General features: G+C 49.9%; 1 protein-coding gene and 1 pseudogene across 2 annotated transcripts; both read left to right on the top strand.

The window, feature by feature from the left end:
• The first annotated feature begins 30 nt into the window (after nucleotides 1–30).
• Nucleotides 31–7,585, top strand: ECM1 (extracellular matrix protein 1). 2 transcript variants are annotated; one of them, XM_070044449.1, is made up of 10 exons: nucleotides 31–168; nucleotides 1,426–1,488; nucleotides 1,569–1,670; nucleotides 1,776–1,853; nucleotides 1,948–2,028; nucleotides 3,402–3,724; nucleotides 4,071–4,367; nucleotides 4,882–5,102; nucleotides 5,272–5,359; nucleotides 5,787–7,585. In XM_070044449.1, the coding sequence occupies exons 1-10, from the start codon at nucleotides 99–101 to the stop codon at nucleotides 6,015–6,017; spliced, it is 1,554 nt and encodes a 517-aa protein (XP_069900550.1). In that variant the 5' UTR covers nucleotides 31–98; the 3' UTR covers nucleotides 6,018–7,585. The 2 variants fall into 2 exon arrangements, with proteins under 2 accessions (XP_069900550.1, XP_030702147.1); XM_030846287.3 differs by having other exon boundaries at nucleotides 3,993–4,367; nucleotides 5,787–7,581.
• Nucleotides 7,586–12,867: 5,282 nt separating this feature from the next.
• On the top strand, nucleotides 12,868–14,288 carry LOC115846989 (serine/threonine-protein phosphatase 6 regulatory subunit 2 pseudogene; annotated as a pseudogene).
• Nucleotides 14,289–20,595: the final 6,307 nt, after the last annotated feature.

The raw sequence follows: 20,595 nt of genomic DNA, 5'->3' as shown, positions 1-20,595 counted from the left end.
AGCAACTGGAGAAGCAGGTTTCCAGAAGCCCAGCTCTTCAAATCAGATCTGCCTGAGAGGACCTACTTGGGTGGCCGCTGACCAGTCCTTGCCCCAGGATGGGGACCACGTCCAGAGCAGCCTTGGTCTTGGCCTGTTTAGCTGTTGCTTCTGCAGCCTCTAAGGGAGGTGAGTTGGGGTCAGAGCCAGCACTTGGAAAGGGGGCCTGGCCAGCATGGGCCTGGGGCCTGGGTCCAGCCATCCCAGATGGCTCACCACCAGCAAAAGGATGCCCCATTTGGCTGCCTTTTTCTGAGCAGGCCTGTGGTGAGCCTAGGCACTGGAGCCTTTAACCAGGGAGGGGAGCAGGGGTACAGAAAGAAAGGAGTTGCTAGAGATCGCTGCCAAGAAACACATATTGGAGTCAAACGGACAACTGCGGGGATGGATGGATTCACAGAGTGAGGGGCCTGATGTATATGTGGCACCTATTAGCCAGAAGTGAGAAGAGGAGGAGCTCCCAGGCTGCTCAAAACCAGTCTACTGACCCAGAGAGCCTTGACTGGCTCCCTACCTGGTTAGGAGAAGAGAGGGCATCATCCATCTACAGGGGACCAGGCACAGCCACTCTCTAGCTCACACACACGTTATCTGCTTGGATGCCAAACAAAACATTACTGTGGGAAACTATTGCATGAGGGTCATAGATCTAATCTATCTGGAAGGCCCTGTCTTGTTCTTCCCAGGTCCTGGTCTTTTGTGACTGCAGATCAGCTACAGGTGATTACTTTCCCTGTGGCTTTCTCTTACATGCCTTTCTCTTTTCTAGTTGTGGCGCATAGGCTCCAGGGCACATGGGCTCTGTAGTTGTGGTGTGCAGGTTCCAGAATGCGTGGGCTCTCCATATTGCCTCAGGAGTCCTGAACCATCCCAGTTTCCCAGGTCCTAAATTGAGACCTGAACTAAGGGGGATCTGAGACTGGCTGAAGGGGAGGCGCTTCAACTTCTGCGTGGGCTCCTTACCAGAAGGCCCAAAGATGTTTAAAGGGCCTGTGGTAGGCAGGAGGGTGGAGGAGATGGGCAGGTGAGGCTCCAGCCAGTTCAAGGTCTGGACTGTGGAGAGAGCCCAGAAGCTGTAAGGGAAAGACACTGACACAAGATTAAGGCCTTCCTCCCCAGCCCCATGTGTCACACTCCCTTTAGGCCTGGACTTGGGAGACCCAAGGCTTTGAGCATGGTAGAGGTGAGGCTGTCAGATTATCACACCCAATCGGCCTTGACCAGGTGTGTTTGGGGGGTGGCTTAGGGGACATGGGGCAGGAGCAGTACAGAGAGGCTTCTGGTGTCTTGGTCATCTTTTCTAAACTCTTAACCTCTACTGCCTCCCCTTCCCATGCTCAGGGCCAGGAAAGGGAAACCACCCCTGACTCACCCTTCCTCTTCCAGGCGGCAAGGCTTCAGGGCAGAGGGAGCTGGGGCCAGTGCACCTCACCCACCCCTTTCAAGAAGGTAAGAGTTTGGGGGAGTGGCATGAGATTGGGGTTCCAGGAGGAAATGTAGGCTCTGACCATCTCCCTTCTTGCCGGTAGTTGGCTATGCTGCACCCCCTTCCCCACCTCTGACCAGAGCTCTCCCCATGGATCACCCTGACACCTCTCAGCATAGCCCTCACTTTGAAGGACAGAGTGAAGGTAAGTCTCAGTTGCACCTCTAGGTTTCTAGTCTGACTTACTTCCTGATCTTCAGAATGGGAGGGGAAGAAGGAGTGGGCTACTTACACACTCCGCTTTCTGTAGTACAGCCATCTCCATCTCAGAAAGCCATCCCTGTCCAAGAGGAGCTGCCCCCTCCCCAACTCCCTGTGGAAAAGAAAGGTGAGTGCTTGCCCTTTCCCTCACTCCCACCCACTACATCTTGCTGACATCAGCCTGAGCCTTGCTCTTTTGTGTCCTCACCCCTATCTTGCAGGGGATCCACCTCTCCCTCAAGAGGCCGTCCCCCTACAAGAAGAGCTGTCCCCTCCCCAGGTCCCTATTGAACAGAAGGAAGGTAAGTGACTCCTTCCCCTCTTTACCCTCCTGCCTACCCGTGGCTGACAGCATGGGCTTTGGGGCTTCTGCCACTTACTAGCTGTGTAATAACCTTGGGTAAGTTACCTCTCTAAGCCTTAGTTTCTTTATTTGTAAAATTGGGGAAATACTACCTATTTTATAAAATTATAAGATTACATGACACAAAAGTAGCATTTATTTTCACTTCTCTATTGAGTTCCTTTTTTTTTTTAAAGCATATGCTATTTCTTTTTTTTAAAATTTTATTTATTGATTGATTTTTGGGCTGCGTTGGGTCTTTGTTGCGGCACGCAGGATCTCTGTTGAGGCATGCGGGATCTTTCGTTGCGGCATGCAGGTTTCTCTCTAGTTGTGGCATGCGGGTTTTTTTCTCTTTTCTAGTTGTGGCGCATAGGCTCCAGGGCACATGGGCTCTGTAGTTGTGGTGCGCAGGTTCCAGAATGCGTGGGCTCTCTAGTTGAGGTGTGCGAGCTCAGTAGTTGTGGCATGCAGGTTTAGTTGCCCTGTGGCATGTGGGATCTTAGTTCCCTGACCAGGGATCGAACCCGCGTCCCCTGCATTGGAAGGTGGATTCTTTACCACTGGACCACCAGGAAAGTCCCTCTATTGAGTTACTTTTTTTATTTTATTTTTTTAAATTAATTAATTTATTTATTTATTTTATTTGAAGTGGGCCTCTCACTGTTGTGGCCTCTCCCATTGTGGAGCACAGGCTCCGGACGCGCAGGCTCAGCGGCCATGGCTCATGGGCCCAGCCGCTCCGCGGCATGTGGGATCTTCCCGGACCGGGGCACGAACCCGTGTCCGCTGCATCGGCAGGCAGACTCTCAACCGCTGCGCCACCAGGGAAGCCCTATTGAGTTACTTTTTATGAATGGGAACTGGCCTGTCTTCTAGAGATGCCCGTCCCAACATGAATGTTGTTTTACGCATCTCCTTCTACCCCAGTAGACCCATCTTTCCTTTATCAAGAGGAGATGACCTTCCAATCTAAGCAGAGAGTGAGTGAGTGACAGCTTTAGTCTGTTCATCCCCCAGCTTTAATGCTCAGACCCTGGTCGGGGTAGTGGGGTGGGGGAGCAGGTATTCTGAGCCTTGGGAAGCAGCAAAGGGAGCAGGCGTGATTCGGGGTCAGGGAGCTATAAGGGTGACACCTTTCATGACTCAGGTCTCTTCCTTTTGGTCAGTCATTCTGAAGTTAAGAGCCACGAATTCATTTGTCCCCTTTTCCTCTATATCCTCCCAACACTTTCTCCTCAACCCCAACTTCTTTCAATCCTCCCAACTCAATCCAGCCTTTCTCTATCCCTCTGCATGTTCTCCCTTCCCACTCTGTTCTCCCCATTCTAGAAAAGCTGGCTCCCTTCATGGACCACAGCCCCCCAGAGCCTGAGTCTTCGAATCCAGCCCAGCACTGCCAACAGGGCCGACACCAAGGTGGCTGGGGCCACCGGCTGGATGGCTTCCCCCCTGGGCGGCCTTCTCCGGACAATCTGGACCAGATCTGCCTTCCTAATCGTCAGCATGTGGTGTACGGCCCTTGGAACCTGCCACAGACTGGCTTTTCCCACCTTGTTCGTCAGGGTGAGACCCTCAATTTCCTGGAGACTGGATATTCCCGCTGCTGCCGCTGTCACAGCTACACAAACCGCTTGGACTGTGCGAAAGTCACGGTAAGGGTTGGGCTCTTGATCCTGGGGATGTCCTTTAACCCCCAGACAGTATGTGTGTGTTTCAAGGACTAGAGGCCTAGGCCTGGGTATGCAGGAACCTCAGGTCCCTTTCATTGGCCCTACCTTGGGCCTCCTCATTGTGCCAGAAGAGCAGAGGACAGCCTCTGCCTCTTTATTATCTGCATACCCAGGGTCCTTTTTGGAGTCTGGGAGGAAAACAGGTATGTGGAGAGTGGGCTACCAGGCTGATCTACTCCTCTTGCTCTAGTGGGAGGACGCAATGACCCGGTTCTGTGAGGCCGAGTTTTCTGTTAAGACCCGACCCCATTTGTGCTGCAAACGTCAGGGGGAGGCTCGATTCTCCTGCTTCCAAGACGAAGCTCCCCGGCCACACTACCAGCTCCAGGCCTGCCCCAGCCACCAGCCTGGTATTTCCTCGGGTCCTGAGCTGCCTTTTCCCCCTGGGCTACCCACACTGGACAATATCAAGAACATCTGCCACCTAAGACGCTTCTGCTGTGTGCCACGCAACCTCCCAGCTACTGACCCCATCCAAAGGCAGCTGCAGGCTCTGACCCAGCTGGAGGGGGAGTTCCAGCACTGCTGCCGGCAGGGGAACAACCACACCTGTACATGGAAGGCCGTAAGTGGGCATCCCAGCATCCTGAGAGCCTGTCTGCCTGCCCTCCTGTCTCTGACCTCTGATCCCACCAGCCTATTTGTCATCCATGTACCTACCCGCTGTGAGCATGTCTGCCCATTCATCTGCTTGTGAATGTCCGTGCATCCACTGTGTTCTTTGTCTGAGTTTGTTCATCGTGCACTTTCATCCTGCACTCCTGGCCTCGTCCACCCAATACCCTACACATGTACCTGTCTGCCATCCATCTGTCCAGCTCTGGCCTCACCTGACCCTCTCTGTCTACCATTCCAGCACATCTCCTGTGGCCAGCTCCGAACCTCATCTGTTCTTCTACCCTTCCACCTTCCCAATCCCATACATCCACAGCTGCCTCCTTGCCCTCTGGTTCTTTGCCCTTCCCTTTTGGCACCTGGGGCTGAAAGTCCCTCATCTCATAGCGTAGGGCAGTGAGGGAAGCAGTGGGTCAGGAGGGCCAAGTGTCCAGGCTTCTGATTTTCCTTTCTCTGGCCCACAGTGGAAGGATACCCTTGATGGCTACTGTGATCAGGAAAAGGCTACAAATACCCACCACTACTCGTGTTGCCACTACCCTCCTAGCCCTGCCCGAGATGAGTGCTTTGCCCGGCAGGCTCCCTATCCCAACTATGACCGGGACATCTTGACCCTGGACCTCAGCCGAATCACCCCCAACTTCATGAGTCATCTCTGTGGAAATCAAAGGGTTTTCACCAAGCAGTGAGTCTTGCCCAGTTCTTCCCCAACTCTTTTCCCTTCTCCAAAACCTCCCTTTTGGGGCACCCTCTGGGGCACTCTTGGGAAAAGCAAAATCATGGTCTGCAAGCACCATTTTGATGCCTGGAGACACCCAAAGACCCTGACCCCTACCTGTTTCCCACCAACATAGTAAGCAGATTCCTGGGCTGATCCAGAACGTGACTGCCCGCTGCTGTGACCTGCCGTTTCCAGAGCAGGCCTGCTGTGCTGAGGAGGAGGTGAGTGTGAGGGCAGGGGGTCATAGTCTCCAGAGGAACGCAGAGGAGGGGAGAGAGAGGGCTGGAACTGCAGGATACCCCTTCTTTTAGTACCTCAAACCAGCCCACAGAAATAATGAGGACTACTGGGGAGATCTTTTTTCTTGGTTCCAGGAGTCTTCACTCCTGACCTGACCTGCTCCCCATCTCTAAGTGCCTATTATGCCTTCTCTGGGCCTCTAGCTTCTGGCATTTCCAGATGTTCACATCTGTCCATCACAAGGAGTCTAGCTGTGGAAGGCAGCCTTGTACTCTCTCTGAGCCCCAGAAGGGATCTAGGGAGAGAGCAGTAGAAACTGAGGGAAGGGGGACTTCGGACATCCAAGTAACCAGGCCTGACCTCTGACAACCTTCCTCCCCTATCATGTCTGCTTTACTCCTTCATCAGAAATCAGCCTTTATTGATGACCTGTGTGGTCCCCGACGTAACTTCTGGCGAGACTCTGCCTTCTGCTGTAAACTGAGTCCTGGGGATGAACAGATCAACTGCTTCAACACTAATTATCTGAGGAATGTGGCTCTAGTGGCTGGAGACATTAGGGGTGCCAAGGACCAGAGGGAGCAGGGCCCAACTTGGGGAACAAATATCAGCCCCACCTCTGAGCCCAAGGAAGAGTGAGCCACCGCAGACAGAGCCTTGGAGGATCAGATTGGGGGACCCCATCCCACCCTCCTGGAATACTCGTTACAGTAAACACCTCTTGGATTTGGCCTCATTGTGTCTGTTGTCTCACACAAACACACCCTCCTAAGCCTGCCCGATTTTCTTCAGTGTCTGGCCCCTGAGGCCCACTGCCCCACCCCCACTAACTGAGCTGAAGTCTTTCCACAGGCTTTGTCGGGACCAAAACTAAATGGTTTAACTTCAGTATTTGTCATCTTGAATTTATTCACACATTTAAAAGGAATGTCACTTTGTTAGCTGGCTATCAGGATTCAGAAGTGAAAAAGATATGATTCATGTCTTTGGTGAGCCCCCGAAAGTGGCTCACCACTTTCAGTGTCAGTCCTGCCTGACACTTTTAATCTTCACTCTGATCCGTGGAGTCCATGTGTTTATTCATTCCGTGTACATTGATTGAACCGTCGACGTGCACCGTGCTAGACTGCGGGATACACATTCGGAAACCATACAGTTCCTTCCTTCAGGTTGCTCACATTCCAGGAACCTAGCAGGTGTGATTAGTGTTGTGGTACAGGGCTGCCAGAGCGCCAGTATGCTCAGAGCACTTGATAACCGGGCCAGAGCTGGGAGTAGGGCTGGGGGCAGTAGGGGTGCACCAGGGAAGGCCTCTGCAGGGGTGAGGTCGGAGCTTCTCCAGGAGAAGTAGAGGGTACAAGAGGCAGGTACGGACCGGGCGAAGGGGCGACTCATGCAGAAGCACAAAGGCTGAAAGGACCTGACGGTGGTTGTTCCTCCCAGATGAGTCTGGAAAGATGAGCAGGAGCTCATCACGAATGACTCATCTGCCCGGCTTAAAGGGCCTCTTGGCACCTCTGCCCGCTAGGCACCGGCCCGCTAGGGCACCGGTGGTTTCAAGCAGAATATGTGTTCACATTTGCCTTTTAGGATGTCTAGTCGGCAGCCAGCCAGGCAGGAACCTGGGAGGCCAGTTCGGACAGTGTCGTGCCAATGCCTGAGGGGAGGGCGCCGTAGCACCCAGACCGGAGCTTGACCACAGGTTGGCGGGACCCTGCGGCCCTTCGAGGTTGACCACAGGAAACCGGAGCCTCCAGGCTGGAGCTGAAAGAACTGGAATGAAGGCTTAGTCCCGTGGGACCCGTCCTCTGTGATTCTGCTGCCTGGACAACTTTACAGAAAGCAGGACGTCCCCGGCCCAGCTTATGGAGGAAGAGGGTGAAACAGGGACTGCCGTCCTTCCCCAGCCGGGGACTAGATAAGCCCCAGCAGCTCTAAAACTGACACCCGCCATTCCCTCCGCTCCTCCACCGCCTTTTATTTATTTACTTACACTTTGCCCGCATAGCAGTTTTTAACCCATCAGCGTCTTAGCAGCTCCTTCGCCTGTCCGTCAGCACGAGGGCCAATGAGCGGGCGAGAGACACTCCGTGCCCCGCCCCTGCGACTGCAACCCGGCCAGCGCGGGCCTGCTCGACCCCGGCCGCGCGCTCGGGTAGCGCTCTCGTAGGGCGTCAGCTTCTGCGCGCGGACGTCTGGGCCCATTCTTTTTTTTTTTTTTTTTTTCTCGGTAGGCGGGCCTCTCACTGTTGTGGCCTCTCCCATTGCGTTGCGGAGCACAGGCTCCGGACGCGCAGGCTCAGCGGCCATGGCTCACGGGCCTAGCCGCTCCGCGGCACGTGGGATCCTTCCGGACCGGGGCACGAACCTGTGTCCCCTGCATCGGCAGGCGGACTCTCAACCACTGTGCCACCAGGGAAGCCCTGGGCCCATTCTGATCGCCTCTGGGCGTCAGAGACCGGGCTGGCAGAGGCAGGGTCGTCCGCCCTCGGTGTACTGGTCCAAACCAGCTCGCGGGGCGGAGCCCCGGCCGGTGGACGGACGGGCGGGCAGCTCCGCCGGCAGAGGCACCACTAACGGGCTCTGTCCCTCCAGGAGCTTCCCGGAGATGCATTCTTACTGCATTTGCAAAGCGCCCCGCCAAGTCTGGAGAGGGAGTCCGAGACGAGTTGGACCACAGTCCCAGCCCCGAGGAGTTGACAGTCTACCGGGGAGGAGAGGAAGGAAACCAGGAAAGCAATAGTAAGCAGCTATCATGAAAGAATATCAAGTGCTAAATAGATATAAGCATCAAGAACTGAGTTAAAAGAAGTAATTATCTGTAGGAATCGGGGTACTGTTAAATGGAGGAGGTGGCTTTCCACAGAGCCCCGAAGCATGGATAGGATTGCTGTTAGTTACCATATGGTGAACCTGTTAACACTTATGGCAGTTCGTTGTATAGAAAAACTTAAAATATATTAAATTCAATACAGTGTTGTATGTCAATTATATCTCAATAAAACTGGAGGAAAAAAATAAGTAAAATAAAATGTACTAAGTTCAGATAAAGGAGTCAGAGACCCTAACTACTTGGAGGGGCCGGGGAAAGCTTTATGGAGGGATGCAAGCTTGAGTAGGATTTTGCTGGAAGGGAAAGGGAGGATGAACAAAGCACTGGGTGTATGCAAAGTTCAGCTAAAGTAAACAGAGTGTATGTTTGTGTTAAACAGAGTGCTAAGTATTCTGGTTATAAAGAATATTAAAAAATCGTCCTCAAGGATTTTTAGCTCTATGGAGACCTGAATATCTAATGATAGATATTCTCAGGATTCTTCGGGAGCCACCTAGCCTGGCTTTCAGGTAGGTCTTCTGGAGGAGGAAATAAAGCAGGAAGTGTGGTTGGTATATTTGAAGAGCCACTAAGTAGTAAAAATACTGTGGGGGAGTAGCTAGGCATGAGGTTGGAAATTTCAGGCTTTCTGGAAGATCTTGAAGCACTATAGAAGTCACGCCAACTTGGGGATAAGCACCTATAAAGGGTTGTAAAAGAAAAGTGATGTGAACAAATTTATTTTTAAAAAAGATACATTAGATGGACAGACAAGTGGATAGGAGTAGATGAGCTGGAGAGAGGGTAGAGACCCGAACCTGTTCAGAGGTTGAAATTGTAATTCTTCAATATCAATAAAACTGAGAAACTCTGATATCCAGAACTTTGTTAATGGTATAGAGGATGAAAAGGGAAGGGACATCTTTTAAAGACATTTAGGAGATGGGATTGACAGAAGCTGTTCGCTACAGGAGACGTCTAGGAAGACTCCCAAGTTTGAGGTTTGGGTAAGGATATGCAGGGTGAGGAGCAAGTTTTACAGGACGATGATGAGTGTTCAGTTTTGGAGTCCTCAGTAGTCAGTGTCCTTAGTGAAAAGCACCTTCAGGAGGAAGATGTCAAAAGCCAAATTCTAGGGAATTGATTGTGAATGGGAGGTGAAAAAGAGGAGGCAGCATGTGTAGCCTGCTCTTTGAATGTCCTTCTAAACACGACACTTGGAAGTCCCTTAGGTAGCACAGGTTCAGCTTGTTCAAAAATGAATTCCTCTGGATATATGGGGAGATGTGAAAAAGAAAATGTAGCAATAAGTGACCTGTAGAATCTGGGTGGTGGGCATATGGGTGTTCACTATTCAATCTGTCAACCTTTTTCTTCATTTTTGACATGAGCTTATCATCTCTACCCTCCAACTATCCCTACCCCTGTGAACCCCATCTCAATAAACAGAACCACCATCTACTCAGTTATTTAGGCAACAGACCTGGGAGTGTCATTTAATTAGTCCCTCTCCTTCTCCCTTCTATTCCACTCAGTCACCAAATCTCCTAAATATCTCTTACATCCAGCAACAATGGAGTTGCACCTTATACCAAGGTTAGGTTCTAAAGTCAGTACATAAGGCAAAAGTTACATAGTCAACGTAACTTTTGGAAATCCCTTAAATCACTCATAAAATACAGCAGTCATGGGACTTCCCTGGCGGTCCAGTGGTTAAGACTTGGCACTTCCACTGCAGGGGGCACAGGTTGAATCCCTGGTTGGGGAACTAAGATTCCTCATGCCGCACCGTGGGGCCAAAAGTTAAAAAAAAAAAAAAATACAGCAGCCATGGTTTTGTGTGCACAACTCTGTAAACAAAATGTATGTGCAAGTATGTATGTATAAGCCAGTGTATAGTAATGTACAGTATATAATAGGTTATACAATATAACATTAAAGTATTTTCAACTACATACAAAAATGAGATAGCGCTCTCTCCAGCTGCAGGACACGTGGAAGCACAGAGCCTGAGGCCAACACTGCCAGGACCTCAGCGGGAGAGGAGGGTCTCTGCTCTTGTATTTCAATAAACCTGTTGATGTTAAAAAAAAAAAAAAAAAGTTAAATGTACACAGGGCACAAGGATGCTGCATTTCTCACCTCTTCACTGCCTCTACCCTAATCCAAGCTTCCATCAACCCCCAGGATTATTGAAACAGCTTCCCAACTAGTCTCCTGGCTCCTTCCCCAGAGCCTGTCCAATCCATGCCCTACACTCCAGGCAGATTGACCTGCTGACTGATTTGAGCAGGTCACTTTGCTGCTATAAAACCCCTCAATGACATCCCACTGGTCCCTTAGGACAACGTTTAAAACACCCCCATATGGCTGCCCCAGCCTTCTGCCATCTGGCCATCTGGCCTTCTGCCATCTGGCCTCTGCCCAGTCTCTGGACTTCATGTCACACACACCTCTTTCCTCTTGTTCTCTAAGCCCTGTCAGAATTGGGCTTTCTGTTCCTCAGGTTCACCATACTCTTTTGTGCTTCAGGGACTTTCCCATGCTGCTCTGTCCGCATAGAACTCTCTTACCCCCTCTGCTCAACTGGTTAACAAACACTTCTTATCTACTCAACGAACCATCCACCTCAACCCCCCAATACTTTGTTCTTGCTAAATTTTATTATTTTAAACTTTTTAATTTATCTTTATTTTTTGGCCACGCAGCATGCGGGATCCCCGACCAGGGATCAGACTCGTGTCCCCTGCATTGGAAGCATGGAGTCTTAACTGCTGGACTGCCAGGGAAATCCCCTTGCTGAATTTTAAATTTAGAAAAAAAACATTGTGAAAAATAATCCACATATTTAAAATGCACTAAACATAAATGTATATTTCAATGGATTATTATAAAATGAACCCCCCCTGCAACAGCAACCCAGTTCAAGAAAAAGGACATTGCCTTCACCCCAGAAATCCCCCATAATACTGCTTGCTGGTCATAGACTCCTTCAACCCTCCCAAAGTAACCACTGTCCTACTGTCCTGATATTTATCGTAACCACTTACTTGCTTTTTCTTTATTGTTTTACCACCTAAATATGAATCCTAAAAACAATCATTTAGGTTTTCAAAAAACCTTTATTGGGATATAATTCACATACCATACAATTCACCCAATTAAAGTACAATGCAATGGTTTTCAATATATTCCATTATTAACTTTTTAAGATTGTGGTAAAATATATAAACATGAAATTTGTCATTTAACCATTTTTGAGTGTACAATTCAGTACCATTAATTACATTCACAATGTTGTGCAAACATCACTACCATATAATTTCCAAAACATTTTTATCACCCCAAATAGAAACTCTGTGACCATTAAGCAATTACGCCCCATTTCCACCTCTCCGCAGCCCCTGGTAACTTTTTTTTTTAATTAATTAATTAATTTGTGGCTGCGTTGGGTCTTCATTGCTGTGCGCGGGCTTTCTCTAGTTGTGGTGAGTGGGGGCTACTCTTCATTGCACTGCACGGGCTTATTGCGGTGACTTCTCTTGTTGTGGAGCATGGGCTCTAGGTGTGCAGGCTTCAGTAGTTGTGGCATGCAGGCTCAGTAGTTGTGGCGCATGGGCTTAGTTGCTCCACGGCATGTGGGATCTTCACGGACCAGGGCTCGAACCCGTGTCACCTGCATTGGCAGGCAGATTCTTTACCAGTGCACCACCAGGGAAGTCCCCCTGGTAACTTCTAATCCATTTTCTGTCTCTATGAATTTGCCTATTCTAGGAATCTCATGTACAATATTTGTAGGTACTTCTTTTTTTGGCTGCATTGGGTCTTCGTTGCTGTGCACACCCTTTCTCTAGTTGCAGCGAGCAGGGGCTACTCTTCGTTGCGGTGCACGGGCTCTAGGCGCACAGCCTTCAGTAGTTGCAGCACATGAGCTCAGTAGCTGTGGCTCGCGGGCTCTAGAACGCAGGCTCAGTAGTTGTGGCGCCGCGGCATGTGGGATCTTCCCAGGCCAGGGCTTGAACCCGTGTCCCCTGCATTGGCAGGCGGATTCTTAACCACTGCCCCACCAGGGAAGTCCCCCATACATCTGTTGATGGACACTTCAGTTGTTTCCATCTTTTGGCTGTTGTGAATAATGCACAATCATTTAATTTTGCCCATTTTTTAATTTTATGAGAATGGAACAGGACAGAATATATTCTTTGTTATGTCTGGCTTTTAAAGCATGCATTCGGGGCTTCCCTGGTGGCACAGTGGTTGAGAATCGCCTGCCAAAGCAGGGGACACAGGTTCGATCCCTGGTCCGGGAAGATCCCACATGTCGCGGAGCAACTAAGCCTGAGCACCACAACTACTGAGCCTGCTCTCTAGAGCCCGCGTGCCACGACTACTGAAGCCCCTGCGCCTAGAGGCCGTGATCCGCAGCAACAGAAGCCACCGCGATGAGAAGCCACCGCACGGGCTTAGTTGCTCTGCGACCCCCCAGCCTGCCGCCAGCCGCCCTGAGAGCACGATGGTGGCGGCCCACCTGTTCCAGAAGTGTTGCCTGGTCCAGAGGATCCTGGAGGCCTGGGAAGCCAGTGACCACACACAGGCAGTGGGTGGCATGAGGCACGGGAACATGGGGCACCTCACCTGATCGCCAACACGGTGGTGCAGAACCTGGAGGGGGGCCCCATGCAGACCCAGCTCAGCGAGGTCATCCGAGGGCTCCCCTGGGACTGCCGCGGGCGCTGGGAGAGCTTTGTGGAGGAGACGCTGGTGGAGGCCAACCGCAGGAACGCGGTGGACCTGGTTAGCACCCGCCATCTTCACCCCTCAAGTGAGGAAGAGGACGTGGGGGGCATTTTCCCTAATGAGCTGGCCCTTCAGCAGGCTTTCTCCGGGTACCAGGTCCAGCAGATGACAGCCACCTTCGTGGACCAGTTTGGCTTCAGCAACGAGGAGTTTGCTGAGCAGGACAACAGCGTCAACGCCCCATTTGACAGGATCGTGGAGATCAACTTCAGCGTCGACAGCCCCGGTGCCGCTCTGTTTGAGGCCTGCTGCAGTGACCATATCCAGCCCTTCGACAAGGACGACGACCTCTGGGAGGACGTCCGTGTGGCCCAAGTGACCAGAGCCAGGTTCGGGGGCCCTCATGCTTCAGAGAGCTGCCGGAAGGACGGCCCGGAGCGCCGAGGCCAGGGCAGGGAGGAGAGCTCGAGAGCAGATGGGGACACGGCTCGGGCGGGCGGGCGCCCCTTGGGCTGCCGCCCAGAAGGAAGGTCCTCGTGTTAGGGTGGCTCAGAAGCAGGTGCCCCGTGGACGGTGTTTGATGAGCCGGAGAATTCCATGGCCTCGGGCCCGGCCCCGGCAGTGGCGATGGGTGTGGGTTCCAGTGTGTGGGTGGCCAGCTCCTCCAGTGCCTTGGCTCCAGAGGAGAAAGGCTGGGCCAAGTTCGCTGGTTTCCAGCCTTTCTGCTGCTCTGAGTCAGGGCCCAGGTGCAGCTCCCCAGTGGAGAGAGGTCATGGCGATGCCCAGGGTGGCCTGAACCAGGGCCCAGAGAGAACCCTTGGCCCGGCCACTCCGGGTGCCTGGAACACATGTGTTACCAGGAAGGCGCCCCTGGTGACCTCCAGGAGCCGTGAGGACAAGCTGATGGCGGCTGTTGCCTCGGAGGCTGTTAGTGTGGGTCCTGGTCAGGAGGCCGCCCCCCGCCGCCCGTGTCAGTCCCCAGGTGTGGGGGGGAGTGTTGTGGACAGACGTGGCCTGCAAGGTGTCCAGGGAAGGGCCCTGGGCCCGTGTGGCCCACAGAGTGGGCTGAGTGTGCCACCAGCACGCCTCCAGACCTGGCCTCCCTTGCACCTGTGGAAGTGACCTCTGCCCCAGTCATGGCCGTCCTTCCCGAGGCTGCCATGGCGGCCACCACAGTACTGAGCAACACCGGCCCCTCCCTGGCCACCCTGGCAGTCTCTCCTATGCTGGCTGTGGCCGTCACCACTGCAGCCCCAGCTGGCCCAGCTGTCTCCATGGCGGCCGCCCTAGGGATGGTGACAAAGGACAGGCAGACAGACAGGCCGCTGCCTGCAGGAGCTGCCTTAAGTGGCCTCATGTGATGCTGCTGCTGCCACCCAGCTTTGGCGCCCCAGCCAAGAAAACTACCTGGTGACGCATTTCGTGTTTTTAAATTAAATTTAATTTAATTTAAAAATAAATGCTGCATTGGTAAAGCTGGCAGTTGGAACCAGTCGGACAGCCCAGCCTGCATTTCTCCTGCCTGACTCCGGGTGGGCCTCGAGGGTCCAGCCCCACGCGCAGCAATAAGGCCTCAGACAGGGGCTCTGCCTGCGGGGGCCGTGACTCCAGACGCCGCAAGGACCGAGGTCTGGGCTGGGCGCCACAGGCTCTGAGCCTGTTTTTATCCATTATTTAACAAACGCAGATAGAGCCACATGTTTGCACTTTTTATCCAGCGCAGGAGAGGGTCTCCGAGGCTCTGGGGACAAGTGTGGGTCTGGAGCTGGGTTGGCCAGACAGGGTTTTAGCTGCCTGGTGGCCCTGGGAGCTGGCCTTGAGCCAGGCTGCAAACTTGACTGACTTAAAAATAAAACGAGCCCCCCGCAGCCTGGCAGGGTGTCCCAGGCTTCCCGCCGCAGTGGGCAGTGGGGCACCTGGCAGGAGCTGGCCACGGGCTGCAGGACGGGGTGCGGAGGGCCCAGCAGTGCCCAGGGGTGGGGGGCTAACCCTGCAACTGCTGTGGAGGGTGGGGACGAGCTGTCCTGGGGGTGTGCAGAGTTATCTCATGTTACTGTTCTGATAATCTGACAGGGCACCCAGATCCCACAACTCCCAATAAAAGTTGTTATTCTCACCGAAAAAGATATTAATTAAAAAAAAAAAAAAGAACAGCATGGTGTATATCCAGAAGAGAATAGCCAAACTCTTACAGCTCAGTACTAAGAAAATAAACAATCCAATAAAACTATGGGCAAAAGATTTGAATAGACATTTCGCATAGGAAGATACAAAAATTGTTAATAAGCATATGACAAGATGCTCGATATCATTCGTGATTAGGGACATGCAAATCAGAACCACAGTGAGGTACCATTTCACACCCACTAAAATGGCTATAATCAAAAAGAGACTTCCCTGGTGGTGCAGTGGTTAAGAATCTGCCTGCAGGGGCTTCCCTGGTGGCGCAGTGGTTGAGAGTCCGCCTGCCAATGCGGGGGACGTGGGTTCGTGCCCCGGTCCGGGAGGATCCCACATGCCGCGGAGCGGCTGGGCCTGTGAGCCATGGCTGCTGAGCCTGCGCGTCTGGAGCCTGTGCTTTGCAACGGGAGAGGCCACAACAGTGAGAGCCCCGCGTACCGCAAAAAAAAAAAAAAAAGAATCTGCCTGCCATTGCAGGGGACACTGGTTCGATCCCTGGTCCAGGAATATCCCACATGCCACGGAGCAACTAAGCCCGTGCGCCACAACTACTGAGCCTGCACTCTAGAGCCCGCAAGCCACAACTACTGAAGCCCTTGTGCCTAGAGCCCGTGCTCTGCAACAAGAGAAGCCACCGCAATGAGAAGCCCTTGCACCGCAACGAAGAGTAACCCCTGCTCGCTGCACCTAGAGAAAGCCGACACGCAGCAACGAAGGCCCAACACAGCCATAAATAAATAAATAATAAATAAATAAATTCATTAAAAAAAAAAAAAAGACAGAAGGACTTCCCTGGTGGTCCAGTGGTTAAGACTCCGCGCTTCCACTGCAGGGGGCGGGGTTTGATCCCTGGTAGGGGAACTAAGATCCCTCGTGCCCGCGCGTCGGCCAAAGAAAACAAATACCAAAACAAAAGACAGATAAAAACAAATGTTGGCAAGGTTGTGGTAAAACAGGAAGCCTTAGACATTCCTGATGGGAATAAAAAATGGTACAGTCACTTCAGAAAACTGGAAGTTTCTCAAAAGGTTGAAATATATTTACCATATGACCCAGCAATTCCACTCTTTGGTGTCTTCCCAAGAGCTATGAAAACATATATATCCACATAAGAACTTGCACACAAATGTTCCTAGCAATATTATTCCATAATATAATAGCCAAAAAGGAAACCAAATTGGAAACATCCTAAATGTCCATCAACTGGAGAATGGATAGATAAAATCTGGTATGTCCACACAATGGAATACAATTCAACAATTAAAAGGAACAAAATACATGTTATGGCTTGGATGAACATCAAAGAGCATGCTCAGTGAAAGAAGTCAAACACAGGAGACCTCATATTGTATGATTCTATGTGTGGGAACTATCCAGAGAAGGCAAAGCTATAGAGACAAAGAGTAGATTAGTGGTTGCCTGGGGAAGGAGCGGGAGAACAGGATTAAGAGTAAATGTGCCATGAGGGATCCTATTAGAGTGATGAAAAAAAAATTTTTTTTGGCCACACCACATGGCTTGTGGAATCTTAGTTCCCCAGCCAGGGGTTGAACCCAGGCCCTCAGCAGTGAAAGTACAGAGTCCTAAGCACTGGACCACCAGGGAATTCCCGAAAATATTTTTAAACTGATTTATGGTGGTGGTTACCCAACTTAGTAAACTTTTAAAAATGTCATTGAATTGTACACTTGAAAAAGGTGAATTAAATGATATGCAGAATAGGCTTTAATAAAGTTATTTTTTTAATTTATTATTTAGTTGGGCTGCATTGGGTCTTCGTTGCGGTGCGTGGGCTTCTCATTGTGGTGGCTTCTCGTTCTGGAGCACAGGCTCTAGGCACAGGGGCTTCAGTAGTTGCAGCACGCCGGCTCAGCAACTGTGGCATGCAGGCCCTAGAGAGCGCGGGCTTCAGTAGTTGTGGCTCGCGGGCTCTCGAGCGCAGGCTCAATAGTTGTGGCACACGGGCTTAGTTCCTCCGCGGCCTGTGGGATCTTCCTGGGCCAGGGCTCGAACCTGTGTCCCCTGCATTGACAGGTGGATTCTTAACCATTGCACCACCAAGGAAGTCCCTAAAGTTATTTTTTTAAACATGGGTATAGAAGATAGACCATTTAAAATACTTAAGACATGTTAAATACATAATTATGATTCCAAATTGCCATTGATTTATGCTTTGTATTTCACCAACATGTATTTATCCACTATAGAAACTACTCCCCTTCCCTGCCTATGGAATGTTAAGTTTGCACTCAAAGTGATATGTCTCCCTTAATTTGATATGCCACTAATTTATGGTTGTGCAGAAATATCAACAGCCTCATTTAAAACACACACACATGCATTTACATTTACCTAAATTTGTAAAAAATAATGAGGTGAGGTAGAATTTCCTCCCTCCTGAAAATTTGTTTTTAGCTACTAAAAAACCTAGCGTTTCCAGGGCTACTGAAAATATACATTTACAAAGTCATTTACAAACTATTTTGAGGGTTAGTATTGATACAAGGACCACTGATAAACCTGATGTAAAATGTCCCAGACGTGACTTCCTATCTCCTGTGCACCCAAGGCTGCACCAAAACCCTCCTCGTTTTCTCTAGTAAGTCTTCCTCTCTTCCTCCTCCTCCTCCCTTTTCTTTAAGGTATTCTTTACATACCATTCTTGGTTTTTTTTGTGTGAAATATCATATACAGCTTTATTATTACCGTGTCATTTTTTTGTATCTTTATTGGACTATAATTGCTTTACAATGGTGTGTTAGTTTCTGCTTTATAACAAAGTGAATCAGTTATACATATACATATGTTCCCATATCTCTTCCCTCTTGTGTCTCCCTCCCTCCCACCCTCCCTATCCCACCCCTCTAGGTGGTCACAAACCACCGAGCTGATCTCCCTGTGCTATGCGGCTGCTTCCCACTAGCTATCTATTTTACGTTTGGTAGTGTATATATGTCCATGCCACTCTCTCACTTTGTCACAGCTTACCCTTCCCCCTCCCTCTGTCCTCAAGTCCATTCTCTAGTAGGTCTGTGTCTTTATTCCTGTCTTACCCCTAGGTTCTTCATAACATTTTTTTTTCTTAAATTCCATATATATGTGTTAGCATACGGTATTTGTCTTTCTCTTTCTGACTTACTTCACTCTGTAGTTTTTTTTTCTTATTTAACTCTCTCTTTTGCTTTTCCTCATTTTTTATATTGTTTAGACTTTTAAAAAAAAGAAATCTGGAGATTTATCCTTTCCTGTCTCTTTTGATTGGCTTCAACTTTTTCGGGTCAACCTTGTACATCTGCTGTGGATTCTAACTCCCCTTCAGTGGAACTGGCAGTGGAACTGGCTTGTGAACTGCAGGATGTGGTCTTAGGCGCTGGCATCCCAGAGGTGACCGTGGGAGGGAAAGAAGATGTGCCTTAACTGTAGAGTCTTTGGGATTTTCTATGCACGCAATCACAACCACTATGAGTATCAATAGTTTTGTTTCTTCCTTCTAATCCTCTTGTCTTTTATTTCTTTTTCTTTTTTACTCCCCTGGATAGACTTCGAAAGAACACTGATGGGAAGCAGAGATTGAGGACATCCTGACCTTGTGTGGTTCTTGATTGTGGCAGGCAGCCTCCAGGATGGTCCCCACTGACCCTTGCCTACTGGTGTTCACACCCTAGTGTAGTCCCTCTCTCATGTTGTTTATGTGACCAATCAAACATGGCAGAAGTGATGGTATGTCACTTCTGAGGCTAGGAAGTGAAAGATGTAGTGGCATCTGCCTCTCTATTATCTATGGTACCTATTGTTCTATTTTTTTTTTTAAGATTTTATTTATTATTTATTTATTTTATTTATTTTTGGCTGTGTCAGGTCTTAGTTGCAGTGCACGGGCTCTTCATTGTGACGCGCGGGCTTCTCTCTAGTTATGGCATGCGGGTTTTTCTCTTCTTTAGTTGTGGCACACAGGTTCCAGGCGTTGTGGCGTGTGGGCTCTGTAGTTTGCGGCACACGGGCTCTAGTGGTGGCGCGTGAGCTCAATAGGTGCGGCACGCAGGCTTAGTTGCCCCACGGCATGTGGAATCTTAGTTCCCTAGCCAGGGATGGAACCCACGTCCCCTGCATTGTAAGGCAGATTCTTTACCACTGGACAACCAGGGAAGTCCCCCTGTTGTTCTTATTTATGCTGTTTTATACCCTTGGGTTATATCTGTGTGCTGGACACTGTTTTTGATAAATTATTTATAGAAATTCCTTGAGGCTCAAGATAATATCTCCACTAAACAGAACTTATTTTGCCAGCTCCTGAGGGCACTAGCAATCTGGAGCCACATAAGTCTGAAATTTTCACCCTAGCCCCTTGAGGCTGCCAGTATTGCAGCTCAGCCTTTTCCAAAACAAGAACCCCAAGGCATAAGCAGCCTTTAGGGAAGGTTTCATTTCACTTTCTCACGCTCTTCAGTATCTCAGCATCTCAATTCAGCAATTCTTCAAATCTCCTTATTTCTCCGATGCTTTTAAGATGACTTTTTAAAGTTTTTGTTTTGGTTTGGTTTGGTTTTATTGGTATGAGGGTTTGTCTGAACTATCTAGGCTTCCATGTCCAGAACTGTTGGTCCCTTTGACCCTCATTTGAGGGATCCAATAGGCAGCGATATCTTCACTGTGCTATAGGATGAATCATAATTGGGCTAGGTCCATCATGGTAACCCCCTTCTATGCCTGAGGTGGGCATATGACACACTTCTGAGGGAAAAAAAAGACACAAGAGGAAAATTCCTGAGAACTTGTGGATGAATTTTTGTGCCCTTTTAAAAGAGAGCTGATCGGGAACCAGAGCCTTTTCTCTTTATTGTGCTTTGGGGTGACGTTATGGAAGGAAGTCACACTTGAGTCTGTGGCACCCCTCATAAATGAGGGAAAAGCCAAGAAAATTGCAGAAGTGTCAACTCATGGTGTTTTATATTGTGGAGCCACTTAAAAATCCTGGAACCCTTTGCTTCCAAGCTTCTGAAATATTCTTATGGTTTCACTGTTAGTCAGGTTTTCTGTTATATGCAGTCCAAAGTGTTCCTAATTGACATATCATCCTTCAAGACTCAGCTTTAAATAACATTTCCTCAGGGAAGCCTTTCTGAAACCTCCAGATCAATACATTGAATAATACACTCTACTTTCCCTTTAGTGCCCCTCATCATATTTCTAATATCTGTTGAATGATAGTCTCTCTCTGGGCTGTAAGCTCTATGAGAACAGAGACCATGGTAGGTCCATGGCTGGGTAGAGTCCAGCCCAGTGCCAGGCATGGCAGCCTCTTATAAATAAATAACTATCCAAATAGACAAATAAAAGCATCAAGAGCACAAGTGGAGGGAGAAACTAGATAAAAACCCTGGAGGATGTGAATTTAAATTTGTGCAACTGTGCAGCTTCTAACAGACGAAAACTCTCAAAGCTCAAAGAATCAATACAGGGCTTCCCTGGTGGCGCAGTGGTTAAGAA

The sequence above is a fragment of the Globicephala melas genome, chromosome 1 (genome assembly GCF_963455315.2).
Source record: "Globicephala melas chromosome 1, mGloMel1.2, whole genome shotgun sequence".
NCBI classification, from domain to species: Eukaryota; Metazoa; Chordata; class Mammalia; order Artiodactyla; family Delphinidae; genus Globicephala; species Globicephala melas.
The sequence above is the reverse complement of the archived record's forward strand: the minus strand, read 5'-3'. Positions and strand labels throughout refer to the sequence as shown.